At 42.4% G+C, this 27,094-nt stretch overlaps 1 protein-coding gene across 3 annotated transcripts in view; it reads left to right on the plus strand.

Moving 5' to 3' along the window:
- The window catches only part of mpripb (myosin phosphatase Rho interacting protein b), a 163,964-nt gene that overhangs the window by 135,593 nt on the left and 1,277 nt on the right, over nucleotides 1-27,094 (plus strand). For all 3 annotated transcript variants that reach the window (XM_033611704.2, XM_033611705.2, XM_033611706.2), the window contains 7 exons: nucleotides 1,591-1,738; nucleotides 1,904-2,021; nucleotides 7,289-7,448; nucleotides 12,752-12,865; nucleotides 13,499-13,585; nucleotides 13,699-13,861; nucleotides 18,529-18,614. In XM_033611704.2, the coding sequence (XP_033467595.1) occupies nucleotides 1,591-1,738; nucleotides 1,904-2,021; nucleotides 7,289-7,448; nucleotides 12,752-12,865; nucleotides 13,499-13,585; nucleotides 13,699-13,861; nucleotides 18,529-18,614 (876 nt within the window). The remainder of the gene's footprint in view (nucleotides 1-1,590; nucleotides 1,739-1,903; nucleotides 2,022-7,288; nucleotides 7,449-12,751; nucleotides 12,866-13,498; nucleotides 13,586-13,698; nucleotides 13,862-18,528; nucleotides 18,615-27,094) is intronic.

Here is a 27,094-nt window from a genome sequence, read left to right on the forward strand (position 1 = left end):
GAGGCTGAGTTACATTTAGGCCAATCTGGAAATCCATCGGTAACAAAAAAAAAAAAAAAAAAAAAAAATTCTTCCTTTACCTCTGGAGGCACAGCCCAGAGTTTTTCGACTAACGGAAGTGCAGTTGCCTCATGCCCTTCACTTCCGGCAGTGCCCCCAGGGAATCGCCGTGTTGTTTACAAATACTTGGGGTAGAAAACCAGCAGAGTTTAGCTATAAATCACATTTTTCATGTCACTATATCACCGTGTAGACTAATCTGATGTTTGTTAAGTCTATAAACACAATGATTGAACAAACGTTACTATTTCTGTGTGCACGTTTTGTAATTAACATGGTTATTGTAGATTAGCTGGGCTAACCGTTAGCTGTTAACGTTAGCCGTTAGCGGTGTCTGTAATTACCATAGACTGTATGAAAATAAGGTAATAACTCAATAAACGGTCCGTGAATAAAATATTCTTTCCAGCGGATATCTTAGTTACAACATGATTGAGCTAGCAAAGCAGTTTTGTGTTGCTATGTGTGGTATTTATTCAGTTATGGGAAATCAGTCATAGTTTGCAGAATCTGTCTTGAGAGATTACATTTAGGCAGATTCTGCATCATGTTGCATTGGTAAACTAAGCAAGCTGTATGACTCACCAGCAAAAGAACTGTTGTTGCTGAGGGCCACCTGAATTTGCCCCATCTCCCTGTATGTTAAATAGCTGGTGGTGTCAATCCAATTTAGGATTCATGAGTCCATCTTCCTCTTGGCGTACATAATAGACAGTTTTCCTTGATTTGGAGACACCAAGATCTTGCTCGCTCTTTGGTCAAGTTTTGGAAATTAAGAGCTCCCTCCTTAGCAACAGAATCGGCTTGTAACGTTAGGCTGGTTGATGATGTTAGTTTCATCTTAGATCCCACACCAAAAGTTTTACTCTGTTTAGTCCTCACCGCTTTCATAACGCTCCTCTTCTGGTATTTTATATCCATATACTGTAAGTAATATCAGACTCCAGTTTTTCTGTCAAAACAGCAAATAAGGTGGACCTGCACCGGCACCGGGAGACACCAGTGATGCAGCCTGTATCCCAACTGTTAGGCGCAATGGGACTTCATATACATTTGTGCAGTATTCTACTCAAAACAGATCATACACTGGCTGTAAAAAGATATTGTCAGAGAACAAAACAGCCATCAAAAGGAAAAAAACATGCTTTACGGTTTGCTCACTTTAACAATTTGAGCTCAGTAAGGAATAAAGATTTTCTAAGCATCATCAGTGGATGTTTTTCTGTGGATAGGAAATGAGTCTTTTACTTTGTTACACCCCCCTCTCTTTTTGTCTATCTATGCATTCCTTCAGCGTATCCTGCCATTCCTGTTAACCCTTTTTGTACTCGCACAGGCTCAACTTACCCTTGTCTAGCAGGCTGTGTCTTGCAAGTCATTTGCTGGGAATGAATGACCATGGAGATTTGCACTGGCTCATATTATAGGGCCTAGGGTTTTTCCTGCTTAGCTTGTACAGTCAGGGTAACCTTTTGGACCATGTCCAGATAGCCCCAACTCACAGTTGCATCATGTTTTCCTGTCTCATAGGCCACCTGTGAGAGGGGCTTTGCTGCAATGGAGGAGTCCCATCAGAAAGTGATCGATGAACTGCAGAGGAAACACCAGAGAGAGCTGGAGAACCTGAAGGAGGAGAAAGAGCGGCTGCTGGCAGAGGAGACAGCAGCCACCATCGCTGGTGAATAACATCCTAGACCAAATAACTTTTGACCAAACAGGAGAACGTCTGATTGTGAATTTTCATGAGAATGCATGATCTTGCTTGCAGTGATAACACAGTTTTAGACGAGGTGTAAAAGTTCAAATGCATTTATTAATGCTTTGTGTCATTGTGTTATTTCAGCAATTGAAGCAATGAAAAACGCCCATCGGACAGAGCTGGAGAAGGAGCTGGACAAGGCTCGCAAGGCCAACAGCAACACAGAAAACGCAGACATAGAAGAGATTCGCAGACAGCATGAGTAAGTGTTGATAGTGTATGTGCAGTGTGGTCTTTAGAGCCAGGCTGATGTTGATCCAGGACATCTGATCAGAACCTCTGTCTAAAGTCTAAAGGGTTAAACATGAAGAGTAGCACAGAACACTGTCCCTAATTAGCAGTAGGGATGACAATTGGTCAAAAGGCATACGATGATGTCATTTGTTTGATATATTCAGTCGTAATCCACAGAGTTAAATGTCATGTTCCTGTCATATGAGATGGACAGTAGAGGTGGCAAGAATTCCCATGTTTATGAATTTATCTCTCAGTATTTTCAGGCTGAATGGCAATACATGCTACATCTATCAGTATTTTCCATGAAATGGGCTATATGTTCTTTTGCAAGTCAGAGCCACATTTAAGATGTCACAAGCACGTTTATAAAAACAGACAGTGATCTAAATAAAAATGCAAAGACAGGAATTGTTTTCTCTGTTTGAAAATATACAGCTGCACAACATGTACATGAAAAATCATATAAAATAAATAGCAGGGCTGTACGTCAACTTTTAGCACATAGCACTGGAGCTGCAAGGTTTAAAGGTTTGCAGCACAGGACTCAAAAGTACAACATGAGTATGAAAGTATCAGGTAGGTTTGAAACAGTTAAAACTCTTTGTGGGGGAGTTAAAAAGTCATTTGTCATGGCCTGTCAAATGAATCTAGCACTGGAAAATGATATAAATATTTTTTTATTTATTTAGGTTATTAATCTTATTAATGCACAGAGCACCAGCAGTGAGGCAGAGGGAGGGAAGGAGCAAGAGACACTTTGTCTTCGTCATATGCATCTTGTATATGAAATGTCTGTGTTGTTGCTGAATTTTTTAAACACTGTCGCCTGCATCCATGCGCTGTCTCAATGTCACACATTAGCCTAGAACTACCAAGAAGAACAGCGTTGCACTTTGATCCACCTCACACTCAAACTAGCAAACAAACACTCAAAAACACTCGCAAACAAAGCAGCTCTGTCCCCCACACATGCAGCGCAGCGCTGGATTGCACCTGTGTCACTGCGCTTATTTCATTCATCTCACAAACTGATTTAGCATAGCATGTTCAACATATAGACAGATGTCGCACTGTAGACTAATTAACAGACAGATTAAACAGAGTAGCAGCTCTGTGTCTCTCTGAGTGTTGCTGGAGAACTTCAGTGAGTGAGTGAGTGAGTGAGTGAGTGAGTGAGTGAGTGAGTGAGTGAGTGAGTGAGTGGAGCAGAGCTGTGCAGAGAGTGTGAGAGAAGAGTAATGCACACTGGTATGGCTTTTCAGAAGAACAGCATTGTGTAACGCAACTTGACCCCATATCGATATAAATGGTATTGTCTAAATCCATACCATGCTTGAAAATATATCGATATATGTTGTATGTAATCGTAATATCGCCAGCTCTAGTTTGTCATGTAAGGGTTAAAAATACTGTGCACTAACAATTTAGCTCTGTATCCATTAAATTTGAGTTAAATGACATTGAACATCACACTTAAGCAGATGAGAGGCATTCATGTTTGTTAAGTTTTCAGGCACTATCCTGTTATGAGGCACCAAGTCTAATATATCAGTTCTCTTAGAAACGTTTGGGTCCCAGATGCTCTGAATGCAACAAAATCCTAAACTACATTATAAGATTAATGTTATTTTGCTTATTAATGGTCCTTTGCTGTATCACCTGAGGGACAAGCTAACAGGTGACCCAATGTTATATCATACTTTTCCATAGTTTAATTTAACAGTGTGCAAGCAGCCTCATCTCTATCCATAATTTTACGTCCGTTGCATAGAACCAGAATGAAACTTCCACAGAGAGTTCAGCATGACGTAATCGAAGAAAGCAACAGCAGCTCAGTTTCCTGGCTGGACAGTTGGGTACAATACAAACTAACAGAAAGACAGCTGAGAAATTGTTACTATTCATATCCTGCAAAAGTTACTATTAAACCACTTCACCAAAATAGTACAAGGAAACACTGATTTGATGTTGGGTGTACAATTTCTTTGGCCACTTGGATTCTTCCATGTAGTGCAAAAAACAGATGAGCTGTTCTGAAGCACTCCTCTCAAACAGAGTTAAATAGACAGTATGTAGAGAATGGTTTGGCTTGAGGACAGTTGTGAGAAATAGCAGCACAAAAATGCAAAATGTTTGAGGTGACACCATTACAGATTTTTTTCTCACCTAGGGATAACTCAATCATATCTCAAAGATCGGTATCGGGGCCGACCAAGGCATTTTTTAACTGATCAGCTGTATTGAGCTATATAGAGCCTGATCCAATCCTTTTTAAGTCAGCTGTCACACTGCTGTTTTTACTCTCCTCCACTCTACTGAGCTCCCATGTGTACAAGAGCCAAGCCTGAGCCCTGCCCATTTCAGCTCAGTTCGAGAGTCTCGTTATCTATGGCACATGGTGCTTCACTGCCCTGCTCAGGAACCGAAGACAACCACACTAACCACGCCACTGCAAGTGCAACAAAAGTACTGCGAGCAAAAATCCAGTAGAGTATTCCAGATATTAAGTTTTTCTGTAGGCTGATGGGGTAGTTAGGGTAACCCTGGTTCCCCTTGCCGAAAAGCCTATGGGATTTTTCCACTGGATTTTGGATTATTGCAGAAAATAAGCTCTGTGGCAAACAAGCATTTATGATAATGACTTTAGTTGTTCTTTTATCTCAGATGTGTTAGGATGTTACATACCTTGACATGTTTCAGCGGAAACTTCCACCTTCCTCAGAAGTGTCAATTGGTGGTGGTTGTGATCAGCTTTTCTGTCAATCAGCTGATATTAGGGAGGCGTGACAGTCCTATCAGTTTTGACAGGACGATCACGCCACCTGCTGTCCATCTGCCGCCTCTCCAGGACGCTGCTCCAGGTGCGGGAGAGCATTTATGCTCCCTCGTCCCTGTTCATCGTCCCTGGGCCCCACTTCCTTATTTCAATAGCCTCCCTGATCCAGCACCGGTATTTGTTGTTGCTGGCCTTGTCCCAGTCCATAAAATGTTTTTCTCTTTTGCAGTGATCTGTTATGGCTGATTTGTAGGTTCCTTGTTGTGCCTTTTCTTTTATTGATCTTGTTTGTCTTATTTTCGTCTCCTTCTCGCATTCCTTTTGATGTTCTTTTTTTACGTGTGCTGAAGCTCCTCCCTGTCTCCCCAATGTATCTTTTATTGCATGATTGGCATGGTATCTCGTATGGCATTGCATTTATTTATTGTTTTGTTCGATCTTGTCTTTTGGGTGTACCAGAATTTGTCGTAGTTTTGTGTGTGGTTTGACCAGTGTGTTTATGTTGTGTTTCCTCATTGTTCTTTGAATGCGTTCAGTGACCCCTCTGACGTACAGTAGCGTCACCACTCCTCTGTATTCTGTTTTGTTTGTGTGCTTCTTTTTCTCCCGCTGTGTGGTTTCTTTCTTTTTTACCTGTCCTGCGCCTTTCTCTATTGCCCATTGTGGATATTGGAATGTTTTAATGCGTCCTGTATGTGCTTTTCCTCCTGTGCTCTGTCTTCTGGGTCTGTTGTTATTGCTGTGCGTTCATAAAGCGTTCTGACCGTTGATAATTTGTGTTGTGGGTTTTGTTCTGATATCCATAGTAAATATTTTTATTTTGATGTCTCCATTGTCTGTGTGGTGAATTTTGATGTCCAGAAAGGGTATGGATTGTTCTGTTTCCTCCTTGTGTGTGAATTTGATGTTCCCAGTGGTGTCTATGGTGTTTAAATGGTCCGTGAGTTTTTGAGTGTGTCCTACTTTTATTTTTTCCAAAATGTCGTCCACATAGCGTTTCCACAGTGTGGGTCTGTATTCCTCCGGTGCCAATGTTATGGCCTTTTCTTCCAGATCCTCTATGAAAAAAATGCACATGACGGCAGAAAGTGTGTCCCCCATGGCAAATCCTTCCTTCTGTATATTGTGTTTCTGAACTGGAAATAAGTTGATGTGGCAGTAAACTGAAGAAGTTGTATGATGTCCTGAACAGTTAAGTTGGTGCGTCTCCTGAGTGTTCTGTCTGTTTGGAGCCGGTTCTGAATGATCTGTATTGTTGCTTGTACTGGTGTTTTGGTGAAGAGTGATATGATGTTATATCACTCTTCACCAAAATGGAGACGCACCAACTTAACTGTTCAGGACATCATACAACTTCTTCAGTTTAAGAAGTTGTATGATGTCTATGAATCCCCTACACCCCACTTCTAATGGACAAATCCTAGTTTTCCACCCTCGCTGCTCAGCTTCTGCTCCTAAGTCTGCATACCTAAGCTTTTTTCTTTCATAGGCTTCTTCCACTGAGTCTTCCCAAGGAACTGTCAGCTCAATGAAATAAACTATCCGTTGACTCACAGACCTATGATGTGCACAGTTGTGGCTCGTTTCGAAGGTTATGTAACCACTGTTCCTCCTGTGGCAGGTTTACATACATTAGTCAACTATGACTGGGCACATGATCAAATGTTAGACAGAGTCATCATTTTGAAAATACCATATTACATGACAGTCAGCCAAACATCATGATATGTTGTAGCCTAGCTACTGGCAACTTAAAAGTTTGAATGTTTTCTCATGTGTCACTCAATGACTCCGTTACTTGATGTTGTCAATCAATAAACACCTTAAATGTTAATATGATGACTGACCATTTGTGTAATTGTCTCTTTTGCATGACACACACATCAGTGATGATTGTCACAAAGTAAATGAATTCCACCACTTAGAAAAAAGTGGTTTAGTGTCATTGCGGTGCACTCCTGCAGCACTACACCTATGGATGTAAGAAAGGTGATTGTAGGAGCTATGTAGAAATGTTTTATTTAACAAAGGAAACATCACTGTAGAATAAAGTGATAGTTTTGATACAGTATTTTTGTTCCTATTATGATTCAGCTTTGTGTTAGTCATAGCTGCGTGTCAAAATATACAAGAAAGCTTTTCAAAACACTAATACGGACTTGCTGGAATATCCTGGAGTCAGAAAACTTAGTTTTATTATTTTTTCCATTAATAAAACAATATACTGTCAATACTGTGATACCATCGAAAGTTAGAAAAACACTGTGATGTTGAGTTTTGGCTTTATCACCCAGCACTAACCTCATTCCATCTTAAACTTTGCTCTGACCTCAGACTTGTCAGAACTGGTTAACTAAACCAGAGCCTGAACATCTAACTGTATTTTCACCATTTTACTCCTCACCCCAAAGTGGTTGTATCAAAATTTCTCAGTGTGGTACTGTGTTATGTTTCAGGGAGGAGCTGTGTTCATTTCAGCGGGAGATTGAGGTGTTGTCGGAGCAGTATTCCCAGAAGTGCCTGGAAAACGCCCACCTGGCCCAGGCACTGGAGGCCGAGAGGCAGGCCCTCAGGCAGTGCCAGAGAGAGAACCAGGAGCTCAATGCACACAACCAGGTGGAGTTACACACTATAATTACGATAATTGATACACACAACACAGCTGTGTACAAATATTTAAGTGGTGTAGTTCAGGTTATTGGAGTGGGTACACTTTTACTTACTTTTACATTTTTTTCTCTCTTGTTTACCATGCTAGTAAATCTGAATGAATTATGCTTTGGTGCTCATGGTTTCATTAAAATGAAGTGAACAATTGCATTGTGGAGAACCTAACTGAGAAAATGAGGTGTAGCATTTCCATGATGACAAAAGTTTAAACATTTATATTTTTATGCTTGATCTAAACTGCTTAGAACTAGTTCAAGTTCACCTAGTTCACTTTTTCTTTTAACAAAAGTTTTCGGGAACTGAGGACACTAAGTGTTGAAGTTCTGAAAGTGAAATTACCTTCATTCGTGCTTAATATATGACTTCAGTTGCTCAACAGTCCGGGACTTCCATTGCAGTATTTAGTGCTTCATAATGTCCCACACATGTTCAGTGGGAGTCATGTCTGGACTGCAGGCAGGTCAGTCTGGTACCTGCACTCTTTTACTATGAAGCCATGCTGTTGTACCATGTGCAGGATGTGGCCTGGTATTGTGTTGTTGGAATAAGCAGGGACGTCCCGAAAAAGAAATGGTCTGGATGGCAGCATATGTTGCTCCAAAACTTAATGCACTGCAGTCTAAGGGGTCAAAGGTCATGGGTATTCAATATTGATTTTCAGCCCTGCCCCTTTTGTGCAGAGTTCTCCAGATTCTTTGAACCATTTGATGATATTACGGATTGTTGGTAGTCAGTTGTTCCTAAACTGTTGGACTGTTTGCCTACACAGTTTTCCACAAAGTGACCATCCTTGCTTGTGAACAACTGAGCATTTTCAGGATACTCATGATACTCTGTTACCTAGGCCTAGTCCACACGGACCTGTGTACTTCTGAAACCAAAGTTTTTTGGGCTCCGGTTTCCAAAAAAAATTCGTCCACACAAGTGGTATGATAAAAAAAAAAAAATAATATCCACACGAAACCGTAAAACCCGCTACCAAGTGATATAATACCAGAGGTGGGTAGAGTAGCCAAATATTGTACTCAAGTAAGAGTACTGATACTTTAGAACAATATTACTCAAGTAAAAGTAAAAAGTAGTCATCCAAATAATTATTTGAGTAAGAGTAAAAGAGTATTTGGTGAAAAAACTACTCAAGTACAGAGTAACTGTTGAGTAACTTCTGATTTATTTGTAAAATAAGAACATGAACGTAATCAATCAAAAATAATAATCTGCAAATTCATGTATTTTAAACGATACCCCTTTAACTAAAACAAAAATAAATTAAATCTTTACAAACATAACATAAATCAAGGCACATGAAACACAAATATATTCTTATATATACTGTACATATATATATATATGTAATTATGTACTCAGAGGTGGGTAGAGTAGCCAAATATTGTACTCAAGTAAGAGTATTGTTGCTTTAAAACAATATAACTCAAGAAAAAGTAAAAAGTATTTTGCATTAAAACTACTCTGAAAAGTACAATTTATCCAAAAAGTTACTCAAGTAAATGTAACTGAGTAAATGTAACTAGTTACTACCCACCTCTGCATAATGCACATGCCACAGCAGTAGGTAGTGATGTAACTTCTAACAGAAAGGTAATTTTAACCAATCAGAATTCAGAGTCAATACCGGAATAGGGAAGTGCGGAAAATAAAAACAACCCGATCCACAAAAATTGCGTGACCTAATTCAACAGCAGAGGCACCTGAACGACCAACTACACTACCATGAAAGCAGTGATGGGCCTGCCAACGGAGGTCTGACCCGGCCTGATCCAGAACCTCCGTTGGCAGGCTCCTCGCTGCTTTCGTGGTAGTGTAGTTGGGGTAGCTAGCAACAGGAGCATCCTCCTTTGTTGGTCGTTGGGTCGAGCAGCTGGATATGCCATCCAAACAGAGAAGATAGGACGCTCACAAATAAAGTTAGTGTGACATACAGGGTATTTATGTGTATCTGCCCACTCAATTGTGACATTATTTTAAGCATATGATATTGATTTTGTATCTTTACAGATACCATACAGATACCCCCCATTTAATTTAAAGCATAACTGATTTGAGTAAAGGCACGAGAGCAAATCTGGTTATATAAACGGTTGGTTTGCGCCGCGTTCTTCAGTTGGCAGTTAGACCTAGAGTAAAGCTACTGAAGACCAGCAAAATCACCGTTTGTTTTCATTTATTTTTTCAGGGGGGTAAATATCACCTAAGCACCTTCAGATTTTAGTAGTGTACCCTTAATAGATAATTTGTTTATATAGCTTGTATTATGCTTCGTGATATTGTTTGAGGGAACTGTAACGTAAGGTAACTGCATATGAGTGAATGCAACCGTCACTAATGCTAGCGTAGTTCCTCAGGAATTTAAGCTGTTATTAATTTAATTTTGACAATTTAACCTGTGACAACTAATTAGCTAAGGTTGCAAGGACTGTAACTGTTGGTAGCTGTTGTTGATTTTGTTTAAATATGTTGAATTATAATTTTATGGGTTATTGTTTGTCGGACGATTGAGCTAAGCTAACTAACGCTAACGTCAGCTGTCACTTGTTGCCATAGCAATGGTAAAAATTCACATACGGGCAGAGTGCAGAATCAAGCTTAATTGTAAATATAGTTAAGATACATTGTATTAAACACAGGATGTGGGATTTTAGTAGTATGTAAACTTTTAGAAAAGAGCTTTTTACTGTCGCTCTGATGTCAAACAATGGAGACAGGTAATAAAATACTGCAGTTATCCTATCTACACGCAACTGCTGGCACCAGAGTCTTCCAAAAACTTCACCCTGGACTCCGGTTTCAAAGAAACGCGGTTTTGGGGGCCCAAAAGTGCAGTTGTGTGTGGCCAAACAGCCAAATCGCATAGAATAATACACGGTTTCATAAGTACACGGGTCCGTGTGGCCTAGGCCCTAGTCACCTGTTTACCTGTGGAATGTTTCAGGTGTTTTTTTTAGCATTCCACAACTTTCCCAGTATTTTGTTGCTCCTGTCTCCTTTTGTGGAATGTGTTACAGGCATCAAATTCAGAATGAGTGTAGATTTACAAAAAATGAGTTTATCAGTTTAAACATTAAATAACTTGTCTTTGTACTGTATTCAATTGATTAAAGGTCAAAAAGGATTGACAAATCACTGCATTCTGTTTTTATTGGCAACTTTTTTGTAATTCAGGTTATAAACTACCCCTGCATTTATTTGTCAAAATGAGTAGTCACAGCTTGCTAGTAAAAAGGACTCAGCGTTTAATATAAGATTTAGTGTAAGACTCAGACATGTGAGTTCTGAACAGCTCCAAAGACAATGGATGGGAGCCTAATTTTGTGGACCCACAAAGTGTTTCTTTATTTTTTTTTTGTAGTGTTCTCAGTTGTGAAACGGAAAATGTCCCGAGACATTCCCCTGGCTGCTCTCAGTGTCATCTAAAACATCTTTGATCATTGGTCTGTCTATGGAGCAGCTCCACAATTTTTAACTGATGACAACATGAGTTTGGTTTTAGCACTCTGGTTTTTGGGATATGGGAGAGAGTTCATGTTTACGGATATTTGTTGATGGTCTTATGCCAGAGGAATACATGGATGAATTCTGAAAATTCTTTGGAATCTGAAGTGATTTTCAGTCGGTTATCAGGTCATACTGTTTTATGTTCATATTGATATGTATCATGACATGCTGTATATATTTTTTGTTTTCAGTTAAATCTGCTCTATATGATTATGAGGTAATATTGTATTGAGTTGTAATTGCATCATACCAAAATTATTGCTCATGTCATATGAATAATATGATCTGTTACATATGCTGGGATAGATGAAGTTCTGTCAAAACTCTTTGTTGTTTTGTATCCTTTCATATTTTTAAGTGGGTTTATGGAAATCCCTGAGCTTTCTTAGTGGGTATATGACATACCGGCGTATCACGTCGACTCCACCGCTGAAAAATGTTCTGTGTCCTCTGGGACAATGGGCCTCATTCACAAACAGTGCGTACGCACAAATCTGTGCTTAAACTGTGCGTACGATCGTTTGACGCACAACTCCGGGATTCATCAATATTTTCTTACCCGAATTTGTTCTTACTCTGCGAACAAATTTAGAACTGCCTCAGACCATGCGTACGCACAAATGAGGATGGCCGAACTGACTTAGAAAATGCAAACATACCTTTTAAGTACATGCAGAGTCTATAAAACCACATTCATGAAAAAGAGATTTAATTAACATTTTTTTAAATAATTAATTTACTAATATATTGGCCAAATGGATTAAATTACCATGAAATTGACACACGTTCACCCTCATCATTGTGACAATTAAAATATTAACAATAACATGAACAGAAAAACTATCACTCCTTCAGCGTGCAGATGATCTGTAATGCCGACTGCCATATCCTTAAGGCTGTGGCCCGCTGGCCAGGAGGCACCCACGACTCATTTATTTTGCAAAACAGTACAGTGGGAATGCGTTTGGAGGCAGGGGCTGTGAGAAGTGGATGGCTTGTTGGTGAGCATCTTTTGTTGTAGTCTTTTATTTCAATTGTTTTAAGTTAGTATTTTCAGTAAGTCTCTATTCCCTTAATGTTAAAATGTTATAGGCTATTGTTTGGGTGACCGGGCATATGGCCTTAAAACATGGCTGATGACACATACGCAAACCCTGAAACCCCTCAAGAGGTGTGCTATAATAACATACATGCCCACACACGCGCCGTAGAGCGCACTTTTGGCATGCTTAAGGGCCGTTGGATGTGTTTGGATCAGATACGGCCGGTGGCAAACTACTTTATACCACTGAGAAGGTGTGCAAGATCATCCTGGCATGCTGTGTCCTCCACAATCTTACAATGACCCATGGCATTCCTGTAAGACCCGGCGCCATCGCTTCTAACAAACTGTGAAATTTACTACTTCTCTCCTCGCGTAACCGCTTCCTTCATTCATTAATCGACTATAGGCAAGCGGTTTCCTTATATGGAGAAATGGGGGCGTGGTAGTATGCTGATTGCAGATCGCGGACACGCGCCTGTCAATTTAGAATGGTTCTGATTTACTAACATACGCACGGTGGTGAGAACAAAATTGGCCGGTACGCACGTGTCATGAATCCGACGGTGATTTTGCGCAAGTACTTATTTTTTGCGGAGTGTAAGAACATTTCTGCGCAGATATTAGTGAATGAGGCCCATTGTTTTTAGACACAGTGGTCTGTTCTAAGCTTCTTCTTTATGGCACTTTTTAGGAGCTGAACAACCGTCTGGCAGCAGAGATCACCAAGATGCGCTCCATGACATCCGAGGATGGAGTAGGAGACACAAATGCCACAATACAAGGAAAAGAGATCTACGAGTTAGAAGTAAGGTGTTATGACCCGGCTCAAGTGGCCATAACAAAAGAGAGACACACCATGATGAACAGTTAACAAAAGATATTTTATTGGAAGCAAATCAAACCAAATTAGACCAAATTAGCAAATAACTAAATAAGAATAACATATGGAGTGTGAATGTCAGTGATACCAGTACTATGTGTGAGTATTGAATGATGGGTGTGGGAGAGTGTGTATGTGTAAGTGTTGGAGAGTGCATCAAAGCAAAGAAACTAAAACATTACCAAACCAGACCAGAGTGGTTGCCTGTAGGAAGAAGCAGAGGGTGAGTGAATGAGTGAGCACAGCTTTTATCAGCTTCAGTGCACTGGGCCCAGGTGCACTGAGTTGCAATCAAGGTAGCTTGGGAGAGACGGGCCTGAGACACTCTCACAGCAGACACACCCCTAGATGACACAGGGATCATCACAGCCAACCAAGAAATCCCTTCAAACAAAGCAATTAAATCTAAACATGAGCATCAAGTCCTGTATGTAAAAGCTCTCATAATATCAGGTCTGTACTGGTAAGGTTTGAAATAGAAGCTGATACTCCTCAGGCAGGGTCTTACAGCTTTCTTCATGTTTTATCTCCTTGAATTATTTCACTGCATTTTTCCAGGTGATGCTGAGGGTGAAGGAGTCAGAGGTCCAGTACCTAAAGCAGGAAATCAATTCCTTGAAAGACGAACTCCAAGCTGCCCAAAGAGTATGCTGTTTTTTCTGTTTAGAAAGCACATATCATTGGGAACATCCATGAATTCATAGGTGAGAGAAAACATGAATACACTTTATCTGAACCACCAAAACAATGTCTTACAGGACAAGAAATATGCAACAGATAAGTACAAGGACATCTACACAGAGCTGAGCATTGTCAAGGCCAAAGCGGAGCGGGATCTGGGCCGGCTCAGAGACCAGCTGCAGCTGGCTCATGAAGCACTTGGGGAGCCGTCACTGGAGGAGGTGGAGCGAGGAGGATATGGTATGAAACAAAAGAATCACAGTGGGCCTTGTGCAAGAACTATTTTGCACTCTTATCCAAAACAAGATCACAAGTAAAAAGAAGGCTTTCACACAACAGAGCTTCAAGACCAAATTAGCAGTGTCAGTTGTTGTATTAAAGGAGCCTAAACAAATAGAAATTAGTTTTTTTTTTTTTAAATCTTTAAAAAGCAAATTGGTCCATGACTTTGATTGCAATCAAGGAGGTGGACTGGAGAATAATGGGATGGACAGGGACTTTCAGAAAGACATTTTGATGATACGCTGAACAGAATATAAACTTTACATCAAGCTTATTTTAGTCATTTATGTTTATTATAGTTGATTTCGGTCTGCAGTATATTTAAACTCCAGATTCGTTCATATTAAGGCCAACTGCTGCAAACAACGTGAACACGACGGCATCATGGCTGCCATGCGTGATCTGCGTTCGTTTAAAGCCTCGGCCGCACATCTCAACGCGAGGTACCGTGACGCGTGCTTGAGATGCAATATTGGCATGACTGCTAGAGGCACTTGTGGGAATGAACATGGTGACCGTGAGATCAGACCAGATGGAGTCGCTGTCGGATCAATGGTGGAAACTTTTGAAGAGAGGCTGACAGACCTGGTGCGGAACTACCCGCATCTCTGATGTTTCCACGCCGTTACATAGTGACATAGTTCTTCTTCCTCATCAAGCATATCAAGGGCATCCATGTTTGTTTACAACACCTGGCATGCACTACCCGATTTCTGGGTTATATTGTTGTCTGCCCCAATAAAGTATTGTGCGTTTTGGCTGCGTAGTGCTGCAGCAAGTATACAGTGGGTACGGAAAGTATTCAGACCCCTTTAAATTTTTCACTCTTTGTTTCATTGCAGCCATTTGCTAAAATCAAAAAAGTTCATTTTATTCCTCATGAATGTACACTCAGCACCCCATCTTGACAGAAAAAAACAGAAATGTAGAAATTTTTGCAAATTTATTAAAAAAGAAAAACTGAAATATCACATGGTCATAAGTATTCAGACCCTTTGCTCAGTATTGAGTAGAAGCACCCTTTTGAGCTAGTACAGCCATGAGTCTTCTTGGGAATGATGCAACAAGTTTTTCACACCTGGATTTGGGGATCCTCTGCCATTCTTCCTTGCAGATCCTCTCCAGTTCTGTCAGGTTGGATGGTGAACATTGGTGGACAGCCATTTTCAGGTCTCTCCAGAGATGCTCAATTGGGTTTAGGTCAGGGCTCTGGCTGGGCCAGTCAGGAATGGTCACAGAGTTGTTCCGAAGCCACTCCTTTGTCATTTTAGCTGTGTGCTTAGGGTCATTGTCTTGTTGGAAGGTGAACCTTCGGCCCAGTCTGAGGTCCTGAGCACTCTGGAAGAGGTTTTCTTCCAGGATATCTCTGTACTTGGCCACATTCATCTTTCCTTCAATTGCAACAAGTCGTCCGGTCCCTGTAGCTGAAAAACACCCCCATAGCATGATGCTGCCACCACCATGTTTCACTGTTGGGACTGTATTGGGCAGGTGATGAGCAGTGCCTGGTTTTCTCCGCACATACCGCTTAGAATTAACGCCAAAAAGTTCAATCTTGGTCTCATCAGACCAGAGAATCTTATTTCTCATAGTCTGGGAGTCCTTCATGTGTTTTTTGGCAAACTCTATGCAGGCTTTCATATGTCTTGCACTGAGGAGAGGCTTTCGTCGGGCCACTCTGCCATAAAGCCCCGACTGGTGGAGGGCTGCAGTGATAGTTGACTTTTTGGAACTTTCTCCCATCTCCCTACTGCATCTCTGGAGTTCAGCCACAGTGATCTTTGGGTTCTTCTTTACCTCTCTCACCAAGGCTCTTCTCCCACGATTGCTCAGTTTTGCTGGACGGCCAGGTCTAGGAAGAGTTCTGGTCGTCCCAAACTTCTTCCATTTAAGGATTATGGAGGCCACTGTGCTCTTAGGAACCTTGAGTGCTGCAGAAATTCTTTTGTAACCTTGGCCAGATCTGTGCCTTGCCACAATTCTGTCTCTGAGCTCCTTGGGCAGTTCCTTCGACCTCATGATTCTCATTTGCTCTGACATGCACTGTGAGCTGTAAGGTCTTATATAGACAGGTGTGTGCCTTTCCTAATCAAGTCCAATCAGTTTAATTAAACACAGCTGGACTCCAATGAAGGAGCAGAACCATCTCAAGGAGGATCAGAAGAAATGGACAGCATGTGAGTTAAATATGGGTGTCACAGCAAAGGGTCTGAATACTTATGACCATGTGATATTTCAGTTTTTCTTTTTTAATAAATTTGCAAAAAATTCTACATTTCTGTTTTTTTCTGTCAAGATGGGGTGCTGAGTGTACATTCATGAGGAATAAAATGAACTTTTTTGATTTTAGCAAATGGCTGCAATGAAACAAAGAGTGAAAAATTTAAAGGGGTCTGAATACTTTCCGTACCCACTGTATACACAGACACGGTGCATTGTGCATGTGTACGTTCGATCGATCAAGCAGCAAGTCTATTACGGCCCTAAGGCATTATGAATTAGTTTGTTTTTTTATGCCTCCACATCTGCGATACATAAGTCTGTACGTATGTCCCATTCTCGTTAATGCGATATCTCAAGAATGCCTTGAGAGAATTTCTTCAAATTTGACACAAACATCCCCTTGGACTCAACGATGAACTAAATAGATTTTGATGGTCATAGGTCAAAGGTCAAGGTCACTGGGACCTTGTCTGTCTCATTTTTGTGAACATGATATCTCAAGTACACCTTAAGGGATTTTTTTCAAATATGACACAAGTGTTAACTTGGACTTAATGATGAACTGATTCGATTTTGGTGGTCAAATGTCAAAGTCACTGTGACATTGAATATGTCTCATTCTCATGAATGCAATATCTCAAGAACACCTCAAGAGAATTTCTTCAAATTTGACACAAACATCCACTTTGACTGAAAAATAAACTGATTGGATTTTGGTGGTCAGAGGTCAAGGTCAGTGTGACCTCACAAAACATGTTTTTTGCTATAAGAAGAATTCTTAGGCTAATTATGACAAATCTTAACACAAATGTCAAATAGGATAAAATAATGAAGTTACAACATTTTATATCCAAATGGTCAACAATCAGCTTCCCTGTAACATCATAATGTTCTGCAGAAACACTTTTCTGGCCATTACCCCACATCATATCTCAGGAACAGAATAGGTTACATTTGATCCGATACTGAATTGGTCACACTAACCCTGGGTGTCCACCTAGAAGCTGTGCTAATTTTATAGATCTTCTGTGCTGCCAGGGGGAGATGTGTGTGAACCATCCATGTTTTCACAGACATAGTACTGTAAGAGCTGTAACTATGAGAGAAACTTGACTGGTGCATGGAGGCATACAACCGCAAGACGGTAATTCTAGTTTGTTTTAGGGGCATTTTATGCCTTTATTAGATAGTAATTAAGAGGGGACAGGCAATGAGGAAGAAAGGGTACAACAAAGAGAATGTTGCAGTTCATAGTCGGCGTCTTAAACGGATAGTGCACCCAAAAATGATAATTCTGCCATTATCTTCTCACCCATATGCCGATGGAGGCTCAGGTGAAGTTTTAGAGTCCGTAAAAAGGTGTTTGGAAAAACGTCATTTGAAATCTGTTTTTAGCCTCATTGTGGCCTGTAGCTCTAACTGCCTCTCTGTACACCGCATTCACTTGTGTGCGCTTGCACAAGACCGTGAGACATGGGCACTGCGTTCATGTGTGTTCACGTGCTTTCGCTGGTCTCAAGTGAACGCGGAGTTGTGTTGCTACCCCCCCTCCCCTTGGATCGCCGCAAGTGTTGTGAGGACTCTAAAACTTCACCTGAGCCTCCATCGGCATATGGGTGAGTAGATAATGGCTGAATTTTTATTTTTGGGTGCATTATCCCTTTAACCCCTAAACCACAGGGACACCCTAATGTGTTCTAATATTTAAGTCAAACAAGTTTTTTCCCATGGTGAAAGGCAGACTGTGGGGTACACATCTGGTATGAGTGGTACGGACCACTCAGAAGTTCTGTTGGTGACTAAGGAGGTGTTCACGTCATGGAGCCAGGCTTGGATCAGAGTATACTTGACCAAAAAGTCCAGTGGGTTTTTAATGTAACCAGGCATGGTACATTGATCCATGCCTAGCAATCCATGCCCGGGTCCATGTGAAAAGATGGTCTTGAGTCCATGTGTACTCAGGTACAGTTCACATCTGGTGTGAAAACCAACTGTACCAAAACACAGAAGAGGACTAATATTTAAAGAGTAGCAGTTGGCTAGGAGAGCTACAAAGGCATTTCTCACCACTGCTGGTCTCCTCCTGAATCTGCACATGTGAAACATACGCTGGATCTCATCCTCTTAACTGCGTGACTGTAGGTCTACCAGTAGGAAGGTATGCGAGGGGTTGTTTTTGACATCGAAAATATAAACTTTAGTAGGCATAATGTGATTGCCCAAACAAATGACACGTAGATGATGATGGAAGTGTAAACTAACTAATTTGTGCCAATTAAGAATGAATCTGGTGGTTTTTGTGTGAGGCCCATTGTGTGTCAACTAAATTAGCACTGAGTGCACCTGAGGACTAGACTCTTTGTCTCTAGTTTCCCTTTATTCAAACACATTTTCCTTCCTAGATATCATGAAGTCCAAAAGCAACCCTGACATCCTCAAGTTGGCAGCTGCTGCAACCAAACGCTCAGAGCGCACCATGAGGTCAAAGGTGGGTTTCCTGTTTAGTGGCCAGAGAAGAGTAAAATCAATCCTCATCCCAGTGTGGTGTTACTACTGGGGTTGTCTTGGAACTGCATCACCCTTTGTGTCATCTACACATTCAGAAGTGACAGAGCAGTTCTGTCTTGCATTAGAAGTCTCCTACCACACAAAGGCTGAGAAGCAGTTTCAAAGGACTTACTGCCATCTACTGGTCACCTGCAAAGTTGCATGCAGGACTGCATGCTCGCTGTTGCATTATTAGCATTGTTCCTGCTAGCCAGTGACGGACTGGGACCAAAAAGAGGCCCTGGCATTTTTGACACAGAGGCCCCATGGCGGCACATTGGCTGGCCGGGGGTGATAAATTTTCAGATTATTTTACAAAAAAATATGCATTTTTACGTAATTTCAAAACATCAGTTCCTTATTTCTGAAAGAACAGGCGTGGTGTCTCATACCCCCACCCCCCCACATATTCCTAGATACTATGATTGATGATTTTACACATACTAACATAAAAAAACACTACCATTGGCAGAACGTTTCAGAGCGCCACAGAGATACAGACTGTTCCACAACTACCACAGAAACTCGCACACTCACTCACTGCCTTGATGCACAATAGAAGAGGAGTTATACAGACACAGTCATTATGAATGATAAAATTGATTTGTGGCTTGCATGGGAGCATGTGGAAAGCTAACCATATGATGAGAATGCAGAAATTCAGAACACACACCACGTAATCAACTCACTACAATCGCACTGGTACAGTAGACAACAATGCACAACACACAAGATAATAAGGCAGCAGCAGAACCCCCATAAATTCAGGCACGTTCAAAGGCCAGACTAATAACCTCAGAAGACGAAAACACGAAAATCTGAAACACCACACAAATTCATCCTTAAGATTTAGCCTACTTCCACCATTAACCATAGGCACCCCCTCTTGGACAGAAGACAGCACAACCAAATTATAACAACAGAAACATAAATCTTACACCAACCACAATGCATATTACAATAGCTTCACCAAAACATGAAAAGAGCACTGCACAGCCACAGTGCACATTTCAATAGCTCTATCAAAAGCACTAGTTACAACAGAAACAAGAAGGACCCCCTGTGTTATAAGCCATAATAAATGTTACAGCAGTCACAAGGCATATTACAATAGCTTCACCAAAACATAAAAAGAGCACTGCACAGCCACAGTGCACATTTCAATAGCTCTATCAAAAGCACTAGTTACAACAGAAACAAGGACCCTATGTGTTATAAGCCATAATAAATGTTACAGCAGCCACAATGCATATTACAATAACTTTACCAAAACATGACAAGAGCACTGCACAGCTAGAGTATAAATATAAATATGTGTCTCTCAGTGTCTTCTTTTAAATCTCTTCTTAATCACATTTTTCGTATGGTCTTTTCTTAATTGATGGTAATTAATTATTGTAACTGTTTTTAAATTATTTGATGTTTTATTGTTTTATGTACTAATTGTTTTAATTGTGTAATTGTTTTTATTGTTAAGCATGTTGTAACTCCGTTTTGAAAGGTGCTATACAAATTAAGTTATTATTTATTATTATTATTATTATTATTATTATTATTATGTCTTACCTTTAAGTAGTTAGCAGGCTGCGAAGGAGTTTGCTCTTCTCTGCCACTCTGTCGATTACGTCATCTGAGTCCAGCTTCATGAGGATGTCCTTTTCTGTTGCCATCAGCATGAAAGCCTCCAAATGGTCCTGTCCCATTCTGCTCCTGAGATGATTCTTTATAAACTTAAATGTTGAGAAGCTTCTTTCACATGCCACTTGTGTGCAGGAGAGGGTCAACAAAAATTTATAGGCCAGCTGTATTTTGTGGTATGCATGCGTAAACAACTTTTACGCATGCAAAAGCTGCTGGAGGAGGAAGTAGCAACACACAGCACAGTTCTTGCAGGCTGTGCATCTTTTGCTCACCAGATCAATTTCTTCTTCTTCTTGCTCCATCTGAGTGCCCTCTTCTTCCTCAGAGATAAGAGACTGTGACACTCTGGTTGTGTATTGAGTGTACTGAGAGGGGACTTTTTCAGAGTGTCCCAGTGGATGGCCAGGTTGCACAACTCAGACTGCAGATTTTCGACTGTTGCATCTTCATCAAAAGCAATGAGGCATTTACTAATGTCCTGAAGTGCATTTTGTGGAAGTCCATTTGAATTTATAACTGGAAAATGACGAGGATCTAGACATGCCAAGTCAACATAAAGTTTCCCATGCTGCAGGAAGCGGCGATGCATACACTCAGAGGCTGTATCAAGAATGATGTTGTGAACATTGATCCTGTAAGCCATCAATGAGTTTATCGCTGTGTTCTCTGCATCAGCAGACTCTCCTGGCGTTGTTTTTTTCTTCTTTGTGCGTTTTGGTGGAAGTGCAGCCTGCACTTCCATTTCAGATTCCACATTTTGGAATCTACCATTGGCCCATTTCACAAAATTGTCTGTCGCTTCTTTCACTGTGTCAAAGTCTCTGACATGGTTTTTTCAGTTTCTCATGTGTTTCTGTTACCATGCGATGGGCAGCCAAGACATCCATGGTGTTGGTTTGGAGGTACTTTGACAAAGGCGACGTCAGTGTGAAAATACGCAGGAACACCTGTGCAGTCAAAACTGTCTCGTATTTAAGCAGCGACTCAATGAAGGCCTGCGCTTTTACACGCACAGCTGGTTTAAACTGTGGATTGTCTTGAATCTTGGACAGTGTTTCAACTAGGTCCACATACAGAGCATTTTTTGGCTGGGCAAAAGATCCAAAGATCTTCTTTAATGCAGCATCCTTTGAAGACCATCTTGTTTCACCAATCAGTGAAATCCTTCGGTGATGGGAGTCCTGACTCACATCTTCCCAAACATTCATTCTCTGATACAAGTCACGAAGAAACACTGCGATCTCCTTAACCAACCCAAATAATGATGCTGCCGCTATCAGACATGACTAGGTGTCAGACATGACTAGGTTAAGAACATGGGCGTAACACCATATGTGTACTTGGGTTGGGACTTCCTTTGACAGCCAGGCAGAAAACCCCTATATTGCCCCTGCATATTTGCAGCCCCATCAGTTGAATTTCCTATGCAGTTTTTCACATTGATTTTGCAAGAGGCCAAAGTCTCCTTGAGCAGTTCAACAAAGTCCTGCCCTGATGATTTGCATTCAACAACTGCCAGCAGCTTCTCATGAATGCTGGTGTCTGTTGCATAGCGGACCACAACACTGCATTGATCTTTTGTTGTAATATCCTGAGTTGTATCTATTTGTACAGAATACATCCCAGCCTGGATTACATCCGTAGCAATTGTTTCTTTGATGAGTATCCGGATAGACTCGTACTCGTACTCATACTCGTTGTCCTCCGCTTATCCGGGTCCGGGTCGCAGGGGCAGCAGCCTCAGCAAAGAAGCCCAGACAGTCCTCTCCCCCGCCACTTCCGTCAGCTCTTATGCGGGAACCCCGAGGCGTTCCCAGGCCAGCCGGGCGATGTAGTCCCTCCAGCGTGTTCTGGGGCGGCCCCGAGGTCTCCTCCCGGTTGGACATGCCCGAAACACCTCCCAAGGGAGGCGTCCGGAAGGCATCCTTACCAGATGCCCGAACCACCTCAACTGGCTCCTCTCGATGTGGAGGAGCAGCGGCTCTACTCCGAGTCCCTCCCGGATGTCCGAGCTCCTCACCCTATCCCTAAGGCTGAGCCCAGCCACCCTGCGGAGGAAACTCATTTCGGCCGCTTGTACTCGCGATCTCATTCTTTCGGTCACTACCCAGAGCTTGTGACCATAGGTGAGGGTTGGAATGTAGATCGACCGGTAAATTGAGAGCTTCGCTTTCTGGCTAAGCTCCCTCTTCACCACAACGGACCGGTTAAGCGCCTGCATCACTGCTGACGCCGCCCCAATCCGTCTGTCAATCTCCCGCTCCATCCTACCCTCACTCATGAACAAGATCCCTAGATACTTAAACTCCTCCACCTGAGGAAGGACCTCCCCCCTGACCTGGAGTGGGCAATCCACCCTTTTCCGGCTGAGGACCATGGCCTCAGACTTGGAGGTGCTGATTCTCATTCCAGCCGCTTTACACTCGGCTGCGAACCGCCCCAGCGAGAGCTGGAGGTCACTGTTCGATGGAGCTAGGAGGACCACGTCATCCGCAAAAAGCAGGGACGAGATCCTCCCATCACCGAACCTGACACCCTCCACCACTCGGCTGCGCCTAGAAATTCTGTCCATAAAAGTTATGAACAGAACCGGTGACAAAGGGCAGCCTTGGCGGAGTCCAACCCTCACCGGGAACAGGTCCGACTTACTGCCAGCCACGCAAACCAGATCATGCTCCTTCTGTACAGGGACTGGATGGCCCTTAGCAAGGGGCCACCAACCCCATACTCCCGGAGCACCCCCCACAGGATGCCCCTGGGGACACGGTCGTAAGCCTTCTCCAAATCCACAAAACACATGTGGACTGGTTGGGCAAACTCCCATGCCCCCTCCAGCACCCTGGCGAGGGTAAAGAGCTGGTCCACGGTTCCACGTCCGGGACGAAAACCACATTGCTCCTTCTCAATCTGAGGTTCAACTATCGACCGGACCCTCTTCTCCAGCACCCTGGAGTAGACCTTACCGGGTAGGCTGAGGAGTGTGATCCCCCTGTAGTTGGAACACACCCTCTGGTCCCCTTTCTTGAAAATGGGGACCACCACCCCGGACTGCCACTCCAGAGGCACTGCCCCCGATGTCCACGCAATGTTGCAGAGGCGTGTCAGCCAGGACAGCCCTACAACATCCAGAGCCTTGAGATATCCAGGACGAATCTCATCCACCCCTGGGGCTCCGCCGCCTCGGAGTTGTTTCACTACCTCAGCAACTTCTGCCCCAGAAATTGGACGACCCGCGGGTCGTCCAATTTCTGGGGCTTTCCGGATAGACTCCACAACTGAATTTACAGTGGTTTTTGACATTAACGTCACTAATGAGCCTCTTCCTTTGCCAGTGCCTGATTTGCTTTTTTGGATGCATTCTTGAAGGTGCTGCTGTAAACAGCTGTCATATTTGCTCAGAAGCAGAAGAATTTCAAGAAAATTCCCGTGATCTACAGACATGTCTGCTAATGAGTGAGCAGCCTCATTTTTACTTCCCCTATAACTGAGTGCACGTTTGCCTATCAGCTTTGTCACATCTACCACACGTTCAAGGACTTTGCGCCTCTTGCGCACTTGTTCACGTCGAGCTGACATTTGATTAGAATCAAGCAGATTTGGGATGTCTGTCTTACTAAGCCATGAAAAATATGCTTTTACGCATTCCATATGAAAAATGGCGTTTTCATGCTCGTTTAGCCTGTGGTGTATGTGCCTCCAATCTTTACATCCTTCAATGAAAGGATTTGTGTCCGTCTTTCTGGAAAACGGCAAGCCAACTGCACAAAAATAATGACTGTTTTTCAGAATTATAGCTCACCCATTTCCTTTGGGATCCATCTTTGTGTTTGTATGATTTCTTTATGGATTCTTGTGTGTCAGAAGGCTGATGCGGATGGTACTTGAAAAACAGTTCAAGTGTGTTGAATTTGGGCCGTTTGAAACACTCATAGTCCACATCCCCCTGGACCACGTTACTGGCTGCTCCGCTCGGTCCTCCGTCTGCTGCTGCTTCCTCTGCCGCCACTTCACCGGCTGCCCTGCTCGGTTCTCCGCCTGCTGCTGCCTCCTCTGCCGCTACTTTACCGGCGGCTGCCCCGCTCGGTTCTTTGCCTGCTGATGCCTCCTCTGCCGCCACTTCACTGGCATCTCCGCTCGGTTCTCCGCCTGCTGCTGCCTCCTCTGCCACCACTTTACCAGCGGCTGCCCCGCTCGGTCCTCTGCCTGCTGATGCCTCCTCTGCCGCCACTTCACTGGCACCTCCGCTCGGTCCTCCTACTGCCTCCGCTACCTCCTCTGCCGCTACGTCCAGCTGAACTTCATCCTCTGAGCTGACGCTAACCATGCTAGCTGAGGCAGAGGCCATACTGGTAGCTGCACTTGCTGCAGAGGTGCTCGGTCCGTTGCTGCCGCTGCCGGGTAAACACTTTTTTATAAATAAATCAGATATTTTCGCATACTTTTCACTGTCTGCAAGCATAGCTTTCCTTTTTTTTATCTCTTTTTCTCCGCTCCACCCTTCTCCACCCGTCTTTTAGAGCCTCGATCCATTTTCTTTTCTTGTTATGAAGTTGTTGTCGACGTTGAGTGCATTACCCTAGGCTGACCAAACGTCCTCTTTTGCCCAGACATGTCCACTTTTCACGTCCCGTCCGGGGCGTCCGGGGGGTTTTTCATAAACTGATGATAATGTCCGGTTTTCCGTGTGTTTGTGTGTGTGTGTGTGTGTTAGACTGCGGCACGGGCAGCATATTTCTGTCCAAACCTGAACCAAGCCCGACATTATTTAATGACCAAAGCACTGAGTTTGTGTCACACAGTGGTTACAGGCTATTTAACAGGCTGGGCGTGCACCGTGGGTGCTCAGCTGCGGAGAGGGAGACCTCCGTGTTTGAGACGGGAGTGGGCGGCGGGAGTGGGCGGCGGGAGGTCCGACGCTTCTAGCCAGAGGGAGAAATAAAACAAAATAAGATAAAATAGGAAAAACCTGTCTCCCTCTTTTATTTTATTTTAATCAAGGCAGAGGGGGGCGGCTGGAGGTCCGAGACTTCCAGCGAGGAGAGAGGTAGAAACAAACAGCCAACGTGTGTCTGTGTGTGTGTGTTATGTTCAGGTGTTGTCACGTAAATAACAGTGCCCAAGCAATAAACAGGACAGACAATAGGATTTTATGTATTTTTACACTACATTTTCACTGAAAGCTGACCGAATCTGACCCGAGCCTGAATACAATTTATAGCTACATTTTTGACCAAACCCGGCCGACCCGTCGGGTACCATCGGGCTCGGATCGCCACACTCTAGTGTGTAGTATGTGTCCCCTATTGGGGCCTATCTGAATTTCTGTCTTTGAGAGATATTATTTTGTAATATAACTGAATTTTCTATCCATACATATAAATTTTATATATATAAAAATTATAAGGCATCTTTGAGTAAACTGCGAGTATCATTTAAGTAGGCTATGTCGTGGCTGGGCCGAGTGTCCTCTTTTTTGGAAATCAAAATATGGTCACCCTACATTACCCATCATTCATTTGTCACTTGTCAGATGTCAAATGTCATCACTCAATGATCACGAGAAAATGCTTGATGACCAAAAACACTTTATATTACTGGTAGCCCCATTTCACTCATATTTATTTAAAGTTATATTTAGGCTACTACTTATATGTATATTGTGGCCGTTAAAAATGTTTTGGGCCACCAAGAGAAGATTTATTTATTTATTTTTTTAATTTATTTTATTTTATTTTTTACTATTTTTTTTTCCTTATTTGCCCAAATGCTAGATGGCCAGTCCGTCACTGCTGCTAGCCTTCATTTTATTCGTCCATCTTGTGACTCCATCAGCGCTTGGGACATGGGACTGTGATGCAAATAAAAGTGCACAATAGTCTAACACACACTTGCTGGTGTGTTTTCCCACTTCTGTCCTCAGTCTGTGAGTCGAGACATGCCCTGTGACAGTCAGGGCTGCTGAGGACGTGTAGGCCTCCTCCCCCTTCTCCTTTAGGTAAACCAAACCAGATCCACAGCTGGTTTGTCCTCCACCTCTAAAACACTGACCTTAGTCACTACTCCACCTTTCTATGCAAAAATAAGCCAATCTACAGGCGGGTGATGGGAGAACCAATGAATAAACTGTGTTTGACATATCACTGGGTTTTCCATCATTACAAATCTGTGTGTGCTTTTATATTTAATGACTTACAGTGTCATACTGTAGAGCCCCTAAACCAACAAAAATTACAAAAAAACACTGATATGGTGCTGGGCAGTATGACCAAAAATGTATGCTATATTTTTAAGATTTTTAAGATTTTACAGTTTCACGGTAAATCGTCAATTTTTTCCTTTTTTCTTTTTTGCATGACAGGGTTTTTATATAGGTCCACAGTGACTTATTCTACTGTCAGGACTACATAAGATACTTCTAAAAACATTTTAATGCCATCATTAGCATCAGAGTTAGTGTGGGCTATAATTTGTTTTGTTCCAAAGTCATAAGTATTAGTGAGAAGGGGATGCAGTTGTTAGAACTCCCCTCTCCCAGTTCATGTAGCATCTTATTGTTGTAGCACATTTTCCTGTTTAATGACGAACTCCAGCAACTATCTATCTTGATGGCCAACAAACAAAGATGGCCAACAGTGTGTGTCGTGGTGTGGCAACTCCTGGCTTTCACCATCGGCCTCGACTAAAACCCACGATTTATAAGACTGTTGATGACCAAGTTTTTGTTGAGGATGAGTTCCTTAATTTCCTTGCAGTCAAAATTAAAACGATGGCTCAAGATGA

This window comes from Epinephelus lanceolatus, chromosome 21 (genome assembly GCF_041903045.1).
Source record: "Epinephelus lanceolatus isolate andai-2023 chromosome 21, ASM4190304v1, whole genome shotgun sequence".
Classification (NCBI taxonomy): Eukaryota; Metazoa; Chordata; class Actinopteri; order Perciformes; family Serranidae; genus Epinephelus; species Epinephelus lanceolatus.